This window comes from Tursiops truncatus, chromosome 3 (genome assembly GCF_011762595.2).
Source record: "Tursiops truncatus isolate mTurTru1 chromosome 3, mTurTru1.mat.Y, whole genome shotgun sequence".
Lineage (NCBI taxonomy): Eukaryota > Metazoa > Chordata > Mammalia > Artiodactyla > Delphinidae > Tursiops > Tursiops truncatus.
The window spans coordinates 101,020,732-101,043,056 of record NC_047036.1 but is presented as its reverse complement, the minus strand read 5'-3'; the positions used below and the strand labels follow the sequence as shown (position 1 = coordinate 101,043,056).

At 39.4% G+C, this 22,325-nt stretch overlaps 1 protein-coding gene across 3 annotated transcripts in view; it reads right to left on the bottom strand.

The window, feature by feature from the left end:
• Nucleotides 1–429: 429 nt before the first annotated feature.
• The window catches only part of SNX24 (sorting nexin 24), a 162,662-nt gene continuing 140,766 nt past the window's right edge, over nucleotides 430–22,325 (bottom strand). For all 3 annotated transcript variants that reach the window (XM_073802447.1, XM_073802448.1, XM_019940899.3), the window contains 4 exons: nucleotides 9,377–9,471; nucleotides 7,897–7,929; nucleotides 7,309–7,373; nucleotides 430–1,967 (listed from right to left, as the gene is read on the bottom strand). In XM_073802447.1, the coding sequence (XP_073658548.1) occupies nucleotides 1,900–1,967; nucleotides 7,309–7,373; nucleotides 7,897–7,929; nucleotides 9,377–9,471 (261 nt within the window). In that variant the 3' untranslated portion in view covers nucleotides 430–1,899. The remainder of the gene's footprint in view (nucleotides 1,968–7,308; nucleotides 7,374–7,896; nucleotides 7,930–9,376; nucleotides 9,472–22,325) is intronic.

The window sequence follows — 22,325 nt, the reverse complement described above, 5'->3', positions numbered from 1 at the left end:
TAAGCACTGCTTCTTATTATTCCATTCTGCTTAAAATACCTACTGTGGTTTCTATTTCCTGCAATGGAATTGAAATGGAATATTAAACATTTAAATAAAAATTAGAAAGTCATCACTAAAAAAAAAAAATTCAATTCTCAAAAAAGAGTAGTAGTGCCACCAAAGTTCTTGATAGTGTGCTACCAAAGATGCTTGGGCTTTATTTTTTTAAAAAACCCTCACTATCTTGGTAAATCAACTACTTAATGAGTACCTATTGGCTTAATAGATGAGGTAATTTAACAGTTACCTTGTCAGATTAGAAGTAAATGTCTATATGAATATGTGAGAAGGTGTGTGTGTGTGTGTGTGTGTGTGTGTGTGTGTGTGTGTATAAAGAGACAAGACACAATTTATGTTTCCAATAACATCCTGGCAGTACAAGACATATCCAAACACTTCTTGTTCTTCATTTTTATTTAACTCAAAATAGCTAACAACAAAAACATTTAAAAAATATCTCCAACACTTGACTATTCAGTCATTTTTGGTTGATGACACTTGATTATTTAGTTCTTGCTTATTTCCAGCATGTAGTAACACATCTATCATAAATAAATCTCTAAGAGTCTGCAGCAAGCTTTAAACCTGTATATTTAGATCCTAATCAAAAACCATGATTTAATTATTAGTTTTATATCTAAATATTTTTCTCCCACACAGAAGCTTATTAACTAATAACCATAAATAGGCTAGCTATTAACTGGTTTTCAAGGACATGTCCAAATGTGGCACATATATACAGGCTGCATATATGCTTTTATCCTTTACTACTCAAAATGTGAATGCCTGTAAGATGTACAGTGGAGTTATATCATAAACACATTTAATTCAGTACATGAGATCAGTGAAAAGGAAACGATAAGGAATAAGGAAAATAACAATCAATCTGGCAATTATATACCACCTATTCAATGAACGGATGCCCTCAAGTAAACCAAGATGAGTGTTGTCAGTCTGGTGTTCCCTCAGTCACTGTAAGTTCATATCTGTCTCTTAGAGGGCAAGCATCTTGCAAGGCTAAGTATCATTCTAGTGTTTAAAGTTATGTGTTTTTTCCTACAAAATAGCCCCTAAACACCAACAACTTCAACTGGTCTTCAACGGAAGAAACAGTTACCTCTTCCAACACTGGAGGAAAAACTGGCTGCCGTGGATGGAGACTTCCAATATGGTACCATTCTACAGGGCTTTCAAGGATAATCTTGGGACCCCATTTTATCTTACGTGCCGACATTAGAAGCTAACCCCCGGATATGATGCAGCCCCACTGTAATGTAAATTAAAATGCCATGATTTTAAAAATGCCCTAATATTGTCAGTATAATTTCATTCCCAGTTTAGTTCCTTCCTCACATTTGGCACAGTGTGTTTCTGTGATGCTCTCCTGGTGCCAGCACTTCAGAATGTTACCCATCACTGGCTGAGAAAAATCTCATGATGAAAAGATTAGTGTGTCATAAAATCTGAACAAAACAGCTACCAAAGTTGATCAGTCTCACCATGATTCGGGATAAGATTTCCAATTAGCAAACGGTGTGACTGAAGCAGAGAGTAACTGTTTTGCTACGCTCGGAGCTCCCAAAGATCTTTAGCTTTCTTTTCCTGGGTTTCTAAATTGGCAGCTACATTCTACTTCTTAAACACTTGGCCTTAACCTCAGCACCGCCCTGGTTCGGGTTCTATTTTTAAAAGCACCATTCTAATGGAAATGTCCCTGCTCTGAATTAAGCTGCCGCTGTGAATTTTACCACTAGCGAGAGCCATCATGTCATAGAGTTTAGGTTAATTTGGTAGGTATCGATTTCCTTGACTACGACTTCGAAACTTGCTTCAGCTTCTTCTAGCCATGGAGGATTTCTACCTGGGCTGTAGATGAGGGTAAAATATCCCATGGAGAACTCCTTCAATAACCACATTTGGAAAATCTGAAAAACAAAAGTAAAACTGCTTTTCTTATGGACATCAATAAAACACACGTGCACCTCCTAGAACGAAACAAGGTAAGGCCTAGGCATAACTCGGGGATCTGCATCACCATACAGTTTGCCCTTGTTTCGGACGTGCCATCAGTCATGCTGCTTCGGCCTCGAGCCACGTGAGTGTACCACCAGGCGCTGCAGGAATACACGGCCAGATTTGTAGCTTATTGATTTAAGGGATGTTCTAATGGTTAATGCTGCTAGGCCCCAGCTCTTTATCTGAATGTTTTCTCCCAAGGAAGATGGATTACACTGGCAATTCAATTTCTAACAAAATCTCAATATACTTGAAGGAATTCCAAGATTTCTACTGGGAATACTTTGCTGCAGTTTTTCCGCTGTGGTTTACAGTGGCGTTTAGTCCAAGTGGTCTTGAGTATGCTTGTTCTATTATACTAGCTTCTAGAGAGCAGGAGGACAGGGGCCTGCCTTCCTAACGTAAAAGGGCAGATTCCTGACAAAAGCCACACTTGTCAAACTTGAAAAATCAGCTACATTTTTATAGGAAATGCAAAGGAAATTCAGAGGTGTATGTTACGTTGTATCTCAGTTTAGTCATCACAGCAGGTAAAATATGAACAGATAAGTTGAACAGGAGAACCGATCTATCACACGGTTCAGAATTTTCATTTATAAACTTTAGCCTGCACATAATTATATCTAGGATTTAAATAAATATAGTGATTATATATGGAAATTAAGTGGCCCAATACTTTGAGCTTCCAAGTAATATGTTCACTGATTAATTCAACCTCTACAGAGTACCTACTACATAAAACCACTTACAAGGGGATTGGACCTCATCAGGCTCTTGGAGGAGAGGGCTCAGGAGAGGGCGCTGACCAGGTGGAAAGTCTGTGGCAGGCAGGAGCCTGAGGCTAGTGTAGCAAGTGGAGTGGCTGTAAGGGCAGGGGGGCAATTCAAGCCTGGTAAGAATGGACAGGAATTCTGGCTTTATCCGAAAAGCAGTGAGAAGCTACTGAGGGATTTCAAGCAGAGTGAGACAGCAATGAGTTGTTTTGAAAAGATGACTGTGGCTGCCATTCAAAGAGCGACTGGAGCAATTTCAGAGTGGTGATGGATTGGATGGTAGTAGTGAGGGATTTCGTAACAGTACCTACTTAACAGGCTGTTGTAAAAATTGATGAATGAAACAAAGTGCTTGGACCTGAACTTGGTACATCGTAAGTACCAGCTATTATCACATGCCAAGTACTGCCTAATTACTGGGAATTTAAGTAACAGTGCCTGCCACGGAACTTACATGCTAGTCAGGGAGTCAAGTGAATAAACAAATAAAATGTGTTTTTAAAATATCTCCAATACGCAAGTACTCAATTACTTTTGGTTGATCACACTCACTTGATTTCTTAATGTTTGCTTTTACCCAACATGAAGTCACATAATTTTTAATAAAACATATCTTTAAAAGTTTGCAGTGGACTTACACCTACATACTTAGATACCAATCAAAAGCAATGACTCAGCTAAGTTAATTTTAATTCCAAACACATTTCTCACACGCAGACGTGTATTGATACCAATAGCCATAAATGAAGCTGTTGATTAATTTTCAATAAAATGCCCAAATTAGACATATTACACGCATCAGCATATATGCATTTATCCTTTACCACTCAAAATATAAGAGTCTGCTTAAGGTTAGTGATATCATAAGCTTATTTAGTGTAAACATTTTGATCCAAATCAGTAAGTTCAGCAAAAAGGACAAAAAGGAAAACAACATGAAATACTTTGGGTAATTCTACAGCACTCTAATAGGTCAAGCAGTGGTTTAAAGGCAAGGAGAAAAAGTAAAGCAGGGCACGGGGCCAGAGAGTGATAGGGGACGGGAAGGTGAAGAAGGACCTTTGTGCGAAGATGCCATTTGAGTGAAGTGGTGTAGCAGCCAGCTGTGAGGGTGTCTGGATGAAGAGCAATCCCACAGAGGGAACAGAGCATGCCCAGGCCCTGTGCTCACCGTCCAGCAAGCGCTAAGCATATGCCAGATGCTGGAGATTTAGAGGGTGAAGGTGACAGAAGGAGAGAGAGAGAGAAGGCAACACAATCTGTGATCATTGTTCTAAAGGAAGCAAAGAGGGCGCTCTGATAAAAGTGAATGGAATAGAGATATTTTATAATGAGTCCACCAACTAGTAACTGATGAGATAATCAGAGGTCTTTTTTTCTCATCTGTTACAGTTTGCTCCACTCTAAACTGGATTTTGGCTTCATTCCATGTATCATTTGATACAATGTCCATCACTGCTTAAATTACTCAGAAAACTGCCCTTGCCTTTGCTTCCCTTTGAGAGGTGATGAGAAGGAATGTGATTTGGGAAAGGTTTTGTTGGTTTTCATTTATTTTTATAAACATCTATTGTGAAGCTTAAAAAAAAAAGTAAGGGGGTGGAGGGGCTCTTGGAGGCTACTTGAAAGGAGAGCCAGCAAAGGCTCCCTGAAGATGCACCTGAAAGAGGAGAGGGCCAACAATGTGTGAGGACAAGAGGGTTCCAGGAGGAGGAAGCAGCAAGTGCCCTGCGGGGAATGAGTTCGGCGCATCTGAGGCCCAGAAAGAACTGCAATGTGGCTGGACCAGAGTGTGTGAGGGGGTCTCGGCAGACACGTGGGCCAGGGCCAGCCCACGGTGGGCCTCGTCAACCACGGTGAGAGTCTGGGGCTCGCAGATAGGGTTGGGATGGAAAAACAGTATTGTGACGCAGCTGTGTACTCAAGGCCATCAAGGCCACAGCAAGGGGATTGTTCCAAGGAAAGTAAAATGAGAAGAGCAGAGGGTCTAGGACAGCCTTCAGGAGAGCTGCCAGAGCCTGGAAGAAAAGCAGGAAGGTGGGAAAGCCAAGGGGAGATAGTGTCTGAAGGAGGGGAAAGTGGTCACCAGTGGCTAAAGTTAATGAGAGGTCAAGGAGGAGGACTGAGAAAAGTCCACGGAGTTTAGCCACACTGCAGTTGCTGGGGACCTGAGCCAAAGTTATTTTGAATTCCCCAGAAAACTCAAAACGAAGGCCAAAAAGCATATGCTAAGAGAAGAATGTTTTATTTTTAGCATTTTATATGAAGAAAGTGTTTAACTGTCAGAATTTTAAAGACAGACACTCCTCTGATTTTTATGGGTGTCAGTGTATCTGTGAAGGTACTTCCAGATTCTGTACCTGGAACAGTTAAGAGGCCTTAGAACACGAACATGTGATGCAAGTAAAATTTATCTTTCAATTAAATGCTAAAGAGTTGCAATAATGTATCACTAATATAATATTTCTAAGACAATAGGAATCTGATTTATGACATGGGCTCAGGCAAAGTTCCACAAAAGGAGATGTAGTGGCTGGCTCTCTCATACTTCGTTCCGTCCTTTACATCAAATTCATGATTGACATTGACTCTCAAGGAGGAATCCCCTTTCTGTGCAAGTTGCTCAACTACATCACTATTCTACCAATGATCCATACCTCTTATTCTTTCTAACTCCAGACATTCGCCCCTAAGGCTCTTTCCCGGAAAGTTCCTCCCGTTCTTCATGGTCAAGCCAAGTGCACAGCAAATCCTGCTTAAGAAGCTGGATGAATTGGATTTAAGGATCATAAAATATCTTCCCTCTTCCAGGAAGCATCGTGGCTACTCCAGTCCACAGTGATCGTTCTACTCTCTACACTTTTATAGGAATTTCAGTCAAATGCTTAAAATATCTGAGCAGAAACAATACCTGGAGAAAGTACTTGTGGAACCATTTTTAAAAGCTAGTAAGAATACTTCATAAAACACTGCCCCATACAGAGTGAAGTAAGTCAGAAAGAGAAAAACAAGTATCATATATTAACGCATATATGTGGAACCTAGAAAAATGGTACAGATGAACCGGCTTGCAGAGCAGAAATTGAGACACAGAAGTAGAGAACAAACGTATGGACACCAAGGGGGGAAAGCGGCGGTGGGTGGAGGTGGTGGTGTGATGAACTGGGAGATTGGGATTGACATGTATACACTGATGTGTATAAAATTGATGACTAATAAGAACCTGCTGTATTAAAAAAAAAAAAAAGGAAGTTCATTTGGTTGAGATAAAAAGACCACTGCCCACTTAATCTAGACTAAGTTACATCATGAATATTTGTTAAATGTAACATCTTGTTAACATAATATCAACTAACACACCAGGTATATTTCTTACACATGGGAAGCAAATGTTAAAGAAAGGGGATTATTCCTCACTGAAGGGATTTTATAGAGAAAATACTACGAGACCATATTCATGTGTGGTTGTATAGCAAAGGCAGCTTTCTTCTAGAACGTCCCTCAACAGAGCGGGGCTGTGTCCTAGTTGGCCTTCTTTAAACTGATAGCTAAGTGGGTGATCTGAGCACACAAGCATCCCTGCCACAGAGAACAGTCCCCTCTCTCTTGCTGGTGATAAGGTTTTATTGTCAGAATGTAGGAATGGTGTCCATAGATAATTTATCTATTGCTATTTAGCTGCTATGCTATTTAGTTACTCTCAGAAACAAAGGCTGAAAATTCACTATATGCAAAGAGCACAGAAGGAGAGATTAGGCAAAAAGGGATCCACCCACCAGACCTGTGAGACTGGGCAAATCAGGGACCTCCCTGAGCCCCAGTTTGCTCAGGAGCGAATGATGATACCTGCCCTGCCTATTTCATGAGGTTGTTAAGGAAATTAAATGAGCTAATGTCTGAGAATGTACTCATGAAGAGCTGCATATCAGAACACTTTGAGAGGGACTCTGAATCATTTAAATTTCTAGGCACAAAGAAAGGACTCAGGCTAAAATACCAAATTACATTTACGCTTAAATTAATTCATTATACTTAAAGATACAACTTTAAAAATGTGTATCTGTCTGTCAAAGATGCTGTAATCTAAATGGAAATGGAGATACGCATGCAACGTATATACACAGCTTTTGGAAAGAAGCATTTTAAAAAAGGACCGGAACCTTGGATTCAAACCCTAGATAAAAACCAGCAGAAGCCAAAATAACACCACCCCCAGAATTAAGGACAATAAATCCCTTTCCCTCTTATTACTCTAATTCGAAACAGCCTGGCAAGAGAGAAAGAAAAATTACATTTCCTCCTGAAAGGCCTGCCCCAATTAAAATTCTGAATGTCTCTTACACCAAGAGCACTGGTTTATTGGCAGATTATTAAGCCCTGGCCAATGTCACTCTGTTAGACCTGTATTAAAAACGTGGTTTATGTGGTGTAGGGTCAGATCAGTAAAGAGCTGTTAGCAGATGACAGGTTTGATTACCGCTGGCTGCAGGCAAGACGTATGGATCCCTGAGGAACAGCAGCACCGGCTGGTGGGACAGTTTGCTGGAAAGGTCAAGAACAGGCATGTCAGCATCAGGGGACGATGGTAAACAGAAAACACTACAAACTAGCTTTGAGGGGATCAAACTGCTGTGCGGGGACACCTCAAGGTTTATGTATCTAACGGTACGGGTGAATAATAGCAAGCAGAGCTGGAGGAACAAACCAGCAGTGCGCTCATCTTCTAAACATGTCTTTGTGGAATTTGAAGCAGATATACAATCTATACCATAAATCACTGCTGCAAAGTGATTTTTTTTTAAAATCTTGTAGTACGATTATTGATGAAATGTATTCTTATTACTTGTATGAAATCATGTAGGACTTTATTCCTCTAGCCTTAAATAGAATGGTTACTTCTGTAACTTCCCATCAAATATTTATCATCTTAAAATCAACTTTCTAGCAAAGGTTTTCAAGAAAACCTTGACTTGAAACAATTAGATGATGGTAAGTAAATGTTTAACAAAACCTTAGTCTTATTCTTGGTTTGTATAACTCCTGACTGAATGGTGTTTGTTCTTACCTTGACTCTTCAGATTCTGTCTCGTCAAAAGATCTAAATTTTTTTAAAAAAAGAAAAGAAGACCATAAAAGTTGGGTCAGTATTTATGTCAACAAAGGAAGAAATAGCCAGTATTCTTAGAGCTCTGAATTGGGAGACATTTTGAAAAGAGACTTAGGTATTTACACAGAGTCACAGCGTGGCTGATGCCTCATTCTAAGGAACCCCAAGGCTGCAATATTCTTGAATTTCAGTTTTCCTGGAGATGACTCAGAAATCCTATGGTTTTGCTTTTGGACTTATATAATGGAGAAAAGATTTCACTCATTTCATTCCCACTATCTCTTCTTTAAAAATACACAACTACATATGAAGCCCAACCTCCCAGCAAATGCACCAAGCTGGAACAGGAAGCACTGACCATACACATGACTTGGTGAGTGCGGTGTACGATTCTTGTTCTGAGGTGACTGAAAAGTGGCCCCGAGTAAACACTGCTGGTGAGGGAGCTGTGACGGGTATTAGCCTCTCATCCAGTGGATGGCTGGGTTTTAACACAACTCTGGGTGTGGTTAGCTTGAACATCTTGTAGTTAGTGTGAGTCATTCAGGCAGGTCTGGAGGCAGCAAGAAAATGGCTAGAACCCTCTCCCCAACTTGGATCTGCAGAGAGTTTGTGATGACGTGGTTCTTTGTAAATAGATTTAACATGTAAGAGATGTTGCCGACTGCCTTCGGAGGCCAGATCAACACAGGTGCTCAGAGCTGGGCGAGTGGCTTGTTTCAGAGTTAATGCTTTAGGAGAACTTTTCCCAGTTGCTGCTGATATCAGATGTCTGGTTTCTTGGTAGAGAGGGGTTAGGATCTGCAGCCCCCCCATTTAGAAGTTCCTGAGGGAGAGGCAGCAGGACAGTGGGGAAAGAGCTTACGCCAGAGGCCTGGGCTCTGCCAGCTCCAAGGTAAGCGACCTTAGGAAAGGCACTTTACTCCTGTGTCTCAGTTTGCTCAACTCTAAAATGAAGCGAGTTGGATAAAATCACTTCTAAGATCATTTACAGCTTTAAAAATCATATGAATAAATGTGCCAAGGGGATACAGACTTTGCACAAGTATTCACAAATAAACATTAGTCTCTAAATAAGCTATATAATTATATAGCTATATAATTATATAGCTATAGCTATATATAGCTATAGCTATATAATTATATATATATAGCTATATAATTATAACTCCCATCATGTAACACCATTCCATATAAAAGTATAATTTAAAAAGTCAATTCTTCAAGTTTAAACCTGAATTAATGAGTGTTGGTCACCTGGCCACAAGACTCAGGAGCAATTCCTTTGACTACAAGCAGGGGGCGAGCGAGTGCTGTACCAAGCCAAAAGAATGGGTGTGGCCAGGTTGGCCCTCCGCACCACCTGTGTTATCTGTTAGGCCAATAAGTGATTGAAAAGTAACTTAAGATACATGTCCAATAGGTAAACAACTCTTACCCACAGCTCTCTGCCTTTGGTAGAGAGGGCAAATGTCGCACATTTAGGAAATCAAGAAACAGTTTGGGAAGTTCTTCGTTTTCTAAAATGACAGCCTGTGAAAGCAGAGAACAATTAGAAAGTGAAGTCTGCTAGGCAATCAATCAAATAAACTATTTTGAAAAGTCATAACCATCCATCAAAGTTCTTACCAGCATTATTACCCAAAATCAAAATTACCCATTTCACCCACCAAGATTTGAGGCCAACACACACGTTATTCAGTGTCAGCAAATGCTCCATTTTATCTATTCTTTCACCCAAGCAGCCATTATAGAGCATCTACTATATATACTTCAGATGCTGACGGGCGGCAAGACAGCCAGGCGCCAGGGAGACACAGTTCCTGCCTTCATGGAGGTACTAATCCAGAATGAGTATTTAAAAAACCTGGGAACATCAATAATACTGCTAAGAGAGTTACATCAAGTTTTCCTTATTTAGTGATAAAGTGATCTGAAATTGTGTGTGTGTGTGTGTGTGTGTGTGTCTATCTACAAGAAACCACTACTGTTCAGGAAATACTATACACGGCTTTTTTAACTGGAAGATTTAGTCACGATCCTTCAGCTAACACCTGTTTCAGCAATAGGATCAACTGACATTTATTGCTATTTGGACAGCTCCACTTAAAGGGTCAGTAACAGTTTCACCACTAAGTGTAAATCAGTGTATATGCTGAAAAACAAAATCTATAGAGTTCTTCCATTTAGGGAGCTCTGCTAAATGGCTGCCGTAATGGCATAACCATGTCAGTTCTCAGATATCCAAATTATGCAATTTCAAGGAGAGATCTAATAGAGAACGGTAAGAGTGCATTTTCATATATATTTAGTTTTGAAAGAGTCTGCCAGAGCAATGACTGTACATTTGCTCCCCCCGCCCTTTTTTTTACAAAGACCACCGGAAAAGCATCAGACGTTGTGCAGTAATCTCTAAAATTAATGTAACTATTCTTAAGGGTCATTTTTATAATTTACCACAGCTTTTTTTCCCCCAGTAAGTACATATTATTTAAAAAACAATAAGAATTGATGGGCATATATACACTACCAAATGTAAAATAGATAGCTAGTGGGAAGCAGCCGCATAGCACAGGGAGATCAGCCCGGTGCTTTGTGACCACCTAGAGGGGTGGGATAGGGAGGGTGGGAGGGAGGGAGACGCAAGAGGGAAGAGATATGGGGATATATGTGTACGTATAACTGATTCACTTTGTTATAAAGCAGAAACTAACACACCATTGTAAAGCAATTATACTCTAATAAAAATGTTTAAAAAAAACAAAAAAAAACAATGAGAATTGATGCTGAAATGTCATTCACTCAGCTGATCAGGAACAGCTATGCAAGGTGATGCAAAAGATACACAACACGTGAAAAAGGTCAAATTGTGTGTTTCTTGTATACACATAATTCTATATAATGTATTGTTTTTAGCCATAATTTACATCTGGAGCTGCCCATTTCTCACCATGCTTTGGAATTCTGTTACTCAGTTCAGGACATATAAATGGAATAAGCTACTACAGAGATCACCAGTGCTAGCACACTGACCTCTGTACTATACTAGTGCTCAACCATCCTGCTGTTCAGTTCCTAGAGAGGGGTAATCTGGAGATCCAGCCTTGTCTGGGGCTCTTACTATTCCTTACATGGCCATTGTACCCACTGAAGTTTAAGAAATAAAAAAGAGGAAAATAAAGATATCTGGGGTAATACTTTATTCGTTAAACAAATATTTACGGAGCACCTATTATGTTAGGCACTGGGATATGGCAGTGAATACTACAGGTCAGTAGAATGTGGGCTGGTGGAGAAAATTAGTGATAAACAAGTAAACACACACATAAGTTAAACTTGCCTTAGAATACAGTGACACAGAATCTGCACTCTCTAAATGCCTTCCCATCCATCCCTCCATCTTTCTAAAATGTTTACTTTTTTCTTGATTATAAAGTAGAAAAATGAAAAATTCATAAAATGGAGAGAAAAAAAACCCCCTCCCCTATCCAGGGGCATTCTTCCATTACTATTTCTGTTTCTTTCCTTCAATCCATTTGGCTTTCATCTAAATTTTTATCTATCCGAGAATATTTTTGGGGTGCCCAGAAGGTCGTTATTTCAGTGTCCAAAATCAAAGGTTCTAGGAATCATGATACATATGAAGTTCGAAGGAACTGTTTTTGCCATAATACAAGTTGCAGTGATTATCAGCTTGTACTTGTAGATATCGATTCAAGAGGATAATACCTATTTGAATAATAAAGCTTAATGTTGTAACAAATACAGAGCTGTTCACCCTGGCAATAGTTTTAATTATGTGAACAAGTGGTAGCTTTCAGATTAAAAAAAACAGCGGAGGGGATAACCATTATCTCCACCCCCATCTTTTAAAATAAATTAAATCAATAACAAGTGTGGGACACTTTTAATGACCTGAACTACTTAATTTCCAGGATCTTTAGACATGTCATCCATCACTGCAGCATGGAGGAAGACATCTCTAGAGTGTTCGGTGGTGGTGGGGGGGGTTACTTTCGTTTTATTAATGCAAGATTTAGGGAATTTTAACAAGGTGAATTGTTTATTTGCCTTGACAGATTGGCTTACAACACACTGACTACATCTACAGCGTGATCATTAATGACAAAAGACAGGCAAAAAGCTGTTTACACTGCAACACCGGGACAGGAATTAATCCTGCTCAACCTCCCCAGAGTACTCCAAATAGATGATCATGTTGTTTTAGGTCAGATATACTAGAAAAAAAGAATATCGAAAACTTCAAAAATTTGTGAGCATTTTTGTTAAATTGTTATTCGCAAATAATATTTCCTATAAAACAATGACCAATGTGGATTTCAGGATTTACAGTTGTAAGAAAGCAGCACTGGCGGGGGGAGGGTGTTAGTCAAGCTTTCGGTTATGCGGAGGGAATATCTCCTAAACTGTGCTAAGAAGGCTTGTAAGAAAATAATTAATACTTAAGCCCAGAGACAGAGTATAATAGAGTAGAATTTACCTAATTTAATACATATGTATAAGTGAAATGACTGTCATTAGTTAGTACAGAGATGCAACAGAGAAAATGTATTAGGTCAACCAAATCTTTTGGTTCAGAAACACATGACCACGTTCCATGAGTGACCCATCAGTGAAGTGGGGCCTCACAACTGTTTCATTTAAATCCTCTTCAGTTTCTTGAAAAGCTTCCACTCAAGAAGAACCACTCCTTGATGCTGCACCCTGGGCCATCCCACATGCTTGGGACCCCGGTCTGGTCTAAATCACCGGACCTATTCACTAGATAAGCTTCTGATTAGAAAAAATTTAAAAAATATATATATATAAACAACATTTTAAATATCAAATAATATTTCCCTGTTGTTTTAGCTTGCTTATCTTTATTTTTGATTTATCTTCAATGGTAAATTGAACGGTCATTTTCATTCTTACAGAGGCAAGTGGTGTAGTGGAAATATGTAGTTTTAGAGCAAGACCTGGGTTTGAGTATCTCCTCTGTCTACCTTAAAGGTCATTGTGAGGATCAGGTGATGTCTCCAAGAGTCTCTGGCATGCAATTAGCATTCGATAAATGTTAATTCTGTTTCCTTTGAATTTTTTTGTTGTATCAATTCTCAACCATCTATTTTATTGGTTTTGGAGGTTTGGATTATTGTCTATCTAACAAACAGAGCTTCTTAGTCCTCTACAATTCGTGGATCCCTTTGAAAATGATGAAAGCTGAGAATCTTGCTTGCTGAAAAATACACACACATATATAATTGTGCTGCCAGTGGTAGGGGGTCCAATAGGCCCCTGACAGCCCAGCCAAAGATGCCTGCTTGTAGCTCTGATGTGGCAGCAACGCTGCTGGGCACACTTTTCATTTGGCCTGGAGCCTGAAGCACTGCTGGGCCCATGCTGGATGCCAGCTCCCCAAAGGACACGCTAGCCTTCTTGTTTCAGTTTTCTACCTCTTTGTCAATTAGAACCCCGCTGGAGTGTGTGCTGCCTTGCTATTAGAATTCATGAGTGCTTTCAGCTTTAGGCTGTGGTTGAAAATATTTGTCTGGCCGTGTCTGGTGAAGGATTTTTTTCTTAAAGTCCAAAATCTACTGCTGTACCGGATTTAGAAAGCAGTTCATATTTATGGCTTCTACGTCTTCTAAATATAACTCTAGAATTCAATAAGCTGTGGTGTTGAAGGTTCCCAAAGTTAGCAAAAAAGGAGGGAAAGTAAGATTTAAACTCTATTTCTACAGAGTACAGCTGATGAAGCACTAGTATGCCACACCTGTTATGAGATGGGCATTTTGAACCACTGGGCAGTGATAGGTCCCAGGCCTGGTGCTTTCTAACTGATTAACTAATTACTCTGATGGTAGAGTCCTGACACTGCATGCAAGTTGGAATGCATGGCTGGGTAGCTAATTTACACAGTAAAAGAGAATTCAAAATGAGCATAACAAGTTGAAGAAAAAGTTGCAAATAATCCCATTAAATCTTACAGGTTAAAGTACTGAGTCAAATACTGTAAGAGGCAGAATTAATTAATCTCCAGATGCAAGCTGGAGAGTAGGTCACAAGTGCTGTTGGTCACAAGTGGTAGGTCAGCAAGAAAGTCCTGCTTCCACAAAGGTGTAAAATGAGCTGAGCAGTCCTCTCACTCCACTGAAAGCAATATTATTTAATCCCCAAGTAAAGGGAAATGAGAATAAACTCAGGAAGAGCTAGAGGCAAGCAATGAAAATGGCTAAAAGATTAAAATAGTGTCCATATGAAGAAGTCACTCAACAGTGGGTACCAAGCATGGAATGAGGTGGTGGAGGACCAAGGAGATAATGTGGTCTTTAAGTTAACTAACCATTCTGTTAAGGAGGGTGGCAGTTTCCAAAGCTGCTGGAACAAGAAGAAACTACTGTCCAAACCAGCAGAGAAGGAATCTATCTCTAGCTGAAGCCTGTGCCATAAAACTAGGAAAAGTGGCACATGCATGGGAAGAGTAGGAATCATAAGAGCTTCTAAATATCTGGGTTCTGAACATCTTTTAGTTGCTCTTTCATACACATGCAGACTGGAGATGCTACAGAATTAACAGAAAACCAGTCATTTCCAGCCAATTTACCACTTAGGAAGTACACAGGCTGAAAATCAGGTTGTTATTAAGATGCACAAAGGAAATGGGGCTAAATCAAAGAACTGTAACGAGTGTGTGATATATTACGTAATAGACTTTGCTAAGACTATATCCAACTCTGATAAATATTAAAATGGGCAATTGAGTGTACCTTGTAAGAAAAAAAATATAATTATTATTCTTTACAACCATGTTACTCAGTTACAGAAGAATAAATAACTTTTCTTATTACAGACCAGAAATATCACTCTAAAAAAAGAATGGAAAAAAATTCTCTATGAAAATATTTACCAAAAAATCGCCTAAAGGGAGCAGAAAAACAATAGCATTGATAGCAGCATCCTCCTCCAGCTCAATGTTTACTCCAGGAGAAATGTCTCTTTTATTGAAAAGGTGCAATTATCATCATGTAACAGAAATCACAAAATCCCGATTTTTCTACATTATCAGCTTTATAAAATCATGTTCCCAAAGGATACCATTGATTAGTTGCACATGTTCTTTCTGTGACATCCCAAATACTTAATTGTCAGTTATCTTTTCTTCTTCAGTAAGTAAAATGTAGTCACAAAATTACAGAGGGACCTGTTCTGCCTTAACCTTCGCTAGATGCCATCATGCAGTGGAAAACACTGGTAAAATATCACTGGATAACACCGTCCAAAAAGGGAGACATATAAACACTGTAATGATTTCCCATGAGTTTCCATTTTAGAAAATTGTCACTAAGGCGAGCATAAACGGTGACATATCTCCACCGAGGACACGGTGAAATCGAACGCTGGCATTCTAGTTAGGTCCAAACCTACCCAGCAGCCAATTATAACAGGAACGGAACATCTTGCTGAAAACTTGGACAAGACCACTTTGCTAACCTTCCAAGATCACTGCACAAAGCTGCGCTGTTTTCACTGATTTGATCCTTTTATTCTCTTTTCAAAACATTAAAAAAAAAAACCCACCACATTTCTTCCCATTGTCTATCAAGGTTTTTTAACAACCGCAAGGAACCGCTCAGTCACAAAAGCCAGGGTATTGAACTAAGTCGGGAGGTTTCCAAGAGTCCTGAAAGCTCTTTTCCTATTCCACCTTGTTTGGTTTGAAATGCCCGACGGTTGAGGTGACAAAGTTCATGACAGTTTTTCCTCTCTTCACCAGGAAAGATGCTTCACACCACACCTGCTTCAGAGGTGCAGCTAAGAACAGGGAGGGAGAAAAATCAATACCTCCTCACGGCAGTAAGTGGGCTGCCGTGTCCCTGTCCTCTGGGAACAAAACCTACCAGCTCACAGAGGCTTTGCTGTCCTCAGTTCTCCACTTACCCTTCCCCAGCACTTGCTCACAATTTCACAAAATGAACCACAGTAAGGTTACCAAAGGAACACTTTTTAAAAAAGTCAGCTGGTAAATGGATCTAACGAAGGCTCATGACCACCTAAAAAATAAAAATCAGATGTGCTCTGGAAGAACCCAGTGTACCACGCATCCTTCTTTGTGTGTGCCACCCTTCCCAAGACACGTCTCCTCGGTGTCTGGTGAAAACTGCACCATTCATAGATTCAAATAGATATCTGCTATCATTTCACAGGGCTTTACAGACTATCTTGCAAGAAATCTGAGGACTTGCACTAAAAGCTGAAGGCTGCTGACAAGGGACCATTTAAAATGGTAAAGAATCTGTGCAAAGAAACAAAGTCATTTGGCTTCAGAAAGATTTGACAGAAGAAATCTAATTTCTGATAATATGGCTAAAAAGATAAAACTAACCATGGAACAATAGCAACTGGGAAACCAACCATCTTTTGAAGTATTTTAATACCAAAATTTATGTCCTCTGTGTTTCTGGAATATCTATTCATAAAAAAGACATTTGTTTACCAGGTACTAAGTACAACCACTGGCACAATGGGGAACCAAACAAACATGGTCTTGTCCTCCCAGGACGTACAATCTAGTGGGGGAGATGGATGGTTTTCAAATAATCACAGTGATGAACGTGAGATTACAAACTGATATAAGTACCTTAAAGGGAAGTAAATCCCTTCTTTAAGCAACAGTAAAAAAAAGCACCCTATTAACCTGTGAAGTACGAACAAAGCTTCCCTGGGAAAGTGACCCTTGGGATGGGAGTTGAATGAGCTAATAGGATAAAGGGAGTGGGGTATTTCAGATGCAAAGCACAGCACGCTGTTCAAAACACAATGTGTTCAAAGACTTGTGGAAGGTGGAAGCGTGGCATTGGGAAAACTGAAAGGCCAGTGAGGCTGTGCCTGAGGAAACAATGAAGCTGAGCAATAAAGTAGGAGAGCCTGAGCTGGAGAGGTGGGGCAGGACTTCTGCGTCATGTGAAGGATGACTTGTATTCTGACTACAACTGGAACAGCAGTGGTGTTCCTCGGATCCAGTGACTGCATTATAGCCTCTCTTTGGCTGTCTCTAAACAGCTTCTTAATCTACTGAGTTAATTTTAACCATTAGATTTTCATTTCATATTTGGTTCCTTTTCAAATCTGCCTGTTCTGCTTTTCTTAGGCTCATGATCTTTTCTTATGCTTTCAATTATTTTAGACATTTTAATTTTGGGTTTCCATTCAATTGTCCTTTTACTTGAACTTCTTGGGATTTAATCCTGTTTTTGTGTCTCTCACTCATAGCTGTTCATTTTCTTCTGTTTTGTAGTTTAGGTTCATGAGCTCATCTTCTGCAGGCCTTTATCTGTGGGAAAGGCTAGGCCAGGTTCAGGGAATGCCCCTCCCCACCCCCACAAGTGGTTTTGCTTCTGCTCTGAGGAAGTACAGCCCTGAATGAGCTGTAGTCAGCTTTGTGAAATGATATATTAATTTTCTAGATTGGAGGCATGAGATCATGCAGATACAGAAACTATAAACCCTAAACTCTCATGAAACATGGTTGAGAAATTTTGTTAGGAAAACTTTTGTCCATATCAATGGATTTTCATAGGCCAATGGTCTCCAAAGTGGGTTACAGAGATGTGGAGAGTTAAATAAGGTAATTAATTGTGATTCAGAGAAACAAATGTTAAAAAAGATTGAAAATATATAAGAAAAAGATTTAAAATAAAAAATAACAAAAAATAAAAAAACTATCTTTTCTAATTTTTAATGGATTTATAGCAGTACATGTATAAAACATTATTAAATATGCATATATTGAAGTATTATGCTCAACTATTTTTTGATAAGGATATACAGTCCTAGGTCAATAGACTATTACTCTGACTACAGTGCATAAAGAGTTTATAAGAGCCAGTAAGGCCCAATCTATCGAAACAACACTACTGAAATAGTCTACCTTAGCCTTGGTTATCCTTTTACTAGGGTATAGCTCTATTATTAGAAATGCCCTTCCCACCTCTTCTCAACAGGCCAACTCCTACTTCTCCTTCAAGTTTCAGCTCAAGTGTTACCTCCCTTAGAAAACATTCCTGAGACCCTCAGGTTGGGCTAAGTTATCATTTTTTATGTGTGAAATAAAAGAATCATTTTATGTGATGTGATGATTAATACTGGACTGAGTCATATTAACTTTCAACAATTTTAACCTACCACATAAGGCAGTTTTCATATAGTTTACAACAACAATATTTATTTAACACCTGGTCTGTGCTGGGCTCTTTATCTTATTTAATTTTCACAAAACAATGATATACTTTCATTATTCGCATTCTACCTATGAAGAATTTGGGGCTCAGAAAGTCTAAATCACCTGTACAAGGTTTCTTAAAGGGTAAGGGGTCAGGCAGGACTGGAACCTAGGTCTCCCTAGCTCTAAAACTACTAATCTACAGATGTACCTATTCACTGAGTCATTCATTCATTCCATAAATATTTACTGATGTTTATGCATGCACAACAGCACTGGGCTACATAGTTTAATTCTTTTCTTAGTAAATTTTATTGGAATCCTTTATCTTTTCCAATATATATTTTTCTACTGTATTTGTAAATTTAATGGAACCCATAGATAAATTTAATGGAACTACTGAAATTTAGCTCCCTTAAAATACATTTCTAATTTTCTTTGGATTTAAATTTTTGCTTAACATCGCAACTAATTCTTATAAGTATATAAAGACTCCAAGAAGAAGAACAATAAATTCCATTAATTTCTGTCCTACGTTAAAAAAAAAAAATTGAGGATAAAGCAAAAGCAAAGACCAAAATTATCTGGCCTCACAACATTTCAAAACCTATTTGGCAACTTCTGACCTGTTCAATTCTTCTTTGACTGGGTAAAATGCTTTAAAGCCATATTTTACATACTTTTGATCCATTTAAATTACTTAACTATATGTTGAAGAACAATGTGGCTCAATCACACATTATAGATAACACCAGATTTATGAGGCATTTTCTTGATCTTCAAATAGAGAAAAAAAAATTCTCAAAGCAATAATAAACGAGCTACTTACCTATAAGTCAAAACTAAAATCAGGGGACTAATACATTTGAATAAAATCATGTATTACAAAGCAAACCAAAACTGATTTAGTTATTCAAACAATATGGCAAGACACCGATTGAAATCCAAATTATAGAATATGCTTATGGAAGTGCTATCTTTTTACTTTAAAGAAGAAATAGAAATCAGAACTAGGCTTGTAAGATGTTGCCTGGAGAGAGCCTCTGGAGATTGGTTTTTAATGAAAGATTTACAATTAGCATAGCCTATGTGTGTTGAGGAATTGATGTTTTTGAAGTGTTTAAAGTGCTTGAAAACAATTTGCTCTCTCAAGTTCCTTAAACATGCTCCCAACTATCTACTTTATTCCTCTGATTTATTTAGCATTCTCTTTCTTCACGTACTGTGCACTTTGACACAGCTCCAGCACAGCTGAGTTTCAAGAGGTGAAGTTTAGATCAATTAGGCCTTCCGAGGTATACACATTCTCACTGCACTACAGCTAAGACATAGTGTACCGGGCAAATATCTTTTTAAAATGTTGAATGAACACCACCAACAGTATTTTATATTTGTCCAGGTATAAGCACTGCATTGAGTCTCCTGTTTATATGCTAAAGTTATGCAACTAATGTTTTACATGAATTTAAGAACCTTGAATGAGGCTGAACTTGAAAGTTCATAGTGCATGGTGCTCAGTGGGAATGCTTAGTGGGAAGCAGCTAGAGAGTGAGACAGAGACTTATTCTGAGATGCAGCAGCAAGTCCTCAGAGAAATGTACCAAAAATGAAAAGCGGCCCTTGTGGAGATGGTTCATAGGTCTAAAGTTAAAAACAAGTCTATATAGGAAATAATAAAGGAAGTGGGGAAGAGGTCCTTGACCTCTTGGCTGCAACAAAAAATGCAGTTAATGAAATTGTTCACATAAAATACACAGGTGGGTTAACAGTAGCCCAAAAGGACTACACCGAGGGAGATGGAATACGACAGCATGAAAGAAGAGAGAGTGGGTCTATATGCACCTGGCTGCTAGTCACCGCATCACGTCCAAGCAGGAGCCTGTGCTCTCAGTCCATGGAAAGAAGAACACACCTACTCTGGTCCTTCCCCCAAATCTGATGCTGAAATAAGTCCTCCCATAACTTGGAATTAAATTATCGATGTCTATTTAGGGATTTACACTCAACAGTGAACATGGACCCTTTTCTGGGGGATTCCAGATTATACCAGCCTTCCTCTGATAGGCTCCCAGGTTTCCCAGGAAGTAGGCAGAGAATGACTGCAGGGAAAGCTACTCTACACTTAAGCTTGAATTCTCTGCCTGCCTGCTGCCACTGGAGGCTGTGGCACAGACTGTTCGTTGCCCACCCAAAATCCATGCTCCTCTTCTTCCTTATTAATGGAGCACCAAGTTTTGGTGGTGGTGGTGGTGGTTCTGGCAAATTGCCAAGCTAAAAAAAGCAAATGGGAATCACAAAAAACAATGACAATAACACCCCTCCCACATTTCCCAGATTCCCCTGCCACGTGTTGCAGACCTGGCCACTAAGATGTCAGTGGAGGTCACCGGATGGGAAAGACCCAAAAAGTTCCCTAAAAGTGAACAGTCAGGCTCCGCTGGCCCTCATCTTTTTCCTCATCTATTCACCCCTTTCCCCTCCCCTCTTTCCTGGAACATGAGTGTAGTTTCTGAGTTCATATGTTACCTTGTGATCATAAGGGAAAGGCCAAAAGAATCAAAGAGATCCAATCCCTGACGATCTTGAGCTACGGAAACAAACCCCACAATTACCCACCACCGGTAACGCTTGAGGAAATAATATGCCTGAGAAAGCGAAACCCCACTTTTAGTTAAGTCCTTTTATTTGGACTGTTACCTGTGGTAGAACACAAACCCCTGCCGATACAGACTTCTTGCCTCCGCAGATCATAAAGTCCAATTTTTGGCCCAAAGAGCAGAGTACTGGGTAGAATATTTTAACAAATAGAGAGAAGAAAAGGAAAAACCCAACTCTGCTATTTACTTTTAATTCACTATTTTAGTACTGGGTAGAATACTTTAAGAAGGAATGAAGGGAGTAAGGGAGTAAGGGAGGAAGGGAGAGAGGGAGGGAGGGAGGGAGGGAGGGAGGAAGGAAGGAAGGAGGGAAGGAAGGGGAGAGGGAAGGGGGGAAGGAAGGGGAGAGGGAAGGGGGGAAGGAAGGGGAGAGGGAAGGGGGGAAGGAAGGGAGGAAAGAACCAACCCTGATATTTTTATTTTTAACTTACTACTTTAAAAATGTCCACAACATAAAGAATAGTCTACGAAAAATCAAAAAGCCATTAGATTCACACATACATTGCAGTGTCTATAAAAAGCAAGAAAAGGACAAATACATGAAAAACTTGTCTGCCTAACACAGCAGGTGCCAAGAACACACATTACCAAATAGTAAAGAAATCAAGCACATAGGTAATGAGACTAAATAAATAAAAATGTAAGCTGATTATCCAGAAAAATATCCTACCAAATCACAGACAGTATCCCTACGGAAATGGAAAGTGTTTCATTAAACTTATTTTACAAAGGATTGTCCAAATCACTGTAAAGTGACCCAGAGGGAATAATTTGGCATTGGCGGGTGGAAGAAAATACAATTCTACTTTAACTTTTTAATCACAAATTTTATGATCTTTTAACAGCTTTCTGTTAAGAGCAATTAAAGGCAGACAGCAAAGATTTACGCTGATACTCTAGCAAGTTAAAATGACTATATACATTTTCAAGCAGAAGTTTTATATTTTGAAGATCTTAGCAGTTTGAGGGTAAAACACTAATTTATTAAAAAAGAAGAAGAAGAAAAAGCTGGAAGATGTGCCTCTTCTGAAGATAACATTTTTGGATTCACTTCTGCTCCCTGCCCATGGCTGTCCCTGGTACACAGCCTGCTGAGAAGCCAGACATCACTGGGGTTAGGCAGAGATACTGGAGAAACACAAGGGTACAAATACAACAGAGGGACCAATGCACAACCTGGACACCTTGTCAGGCCTACACACTAACCATACTAGTCTACCAGACCAACCATCCCAGGTAGTGGTCTACTCAACCATGCTTACCCCCAGCCTGGCCCAGCTATGCCCCAGGGAGGGATCCAGGGAGGCACCAGGGAGCACCTGACAGGCAAGCTCCTATTTTCTGCCAGCAAATCTTTTTCGTGTATGTTTCCCCAAGGCTCAGCTGGGTGTCATCTCCTGGGGGTGGCCACTGATCAAGTGAACACTACACCTTATCATCTTATAGTTACGGAGAAATGGTAAATAGGTTGTTTCTGTTTATAAGAATTTTACGCACTTTTGGACATT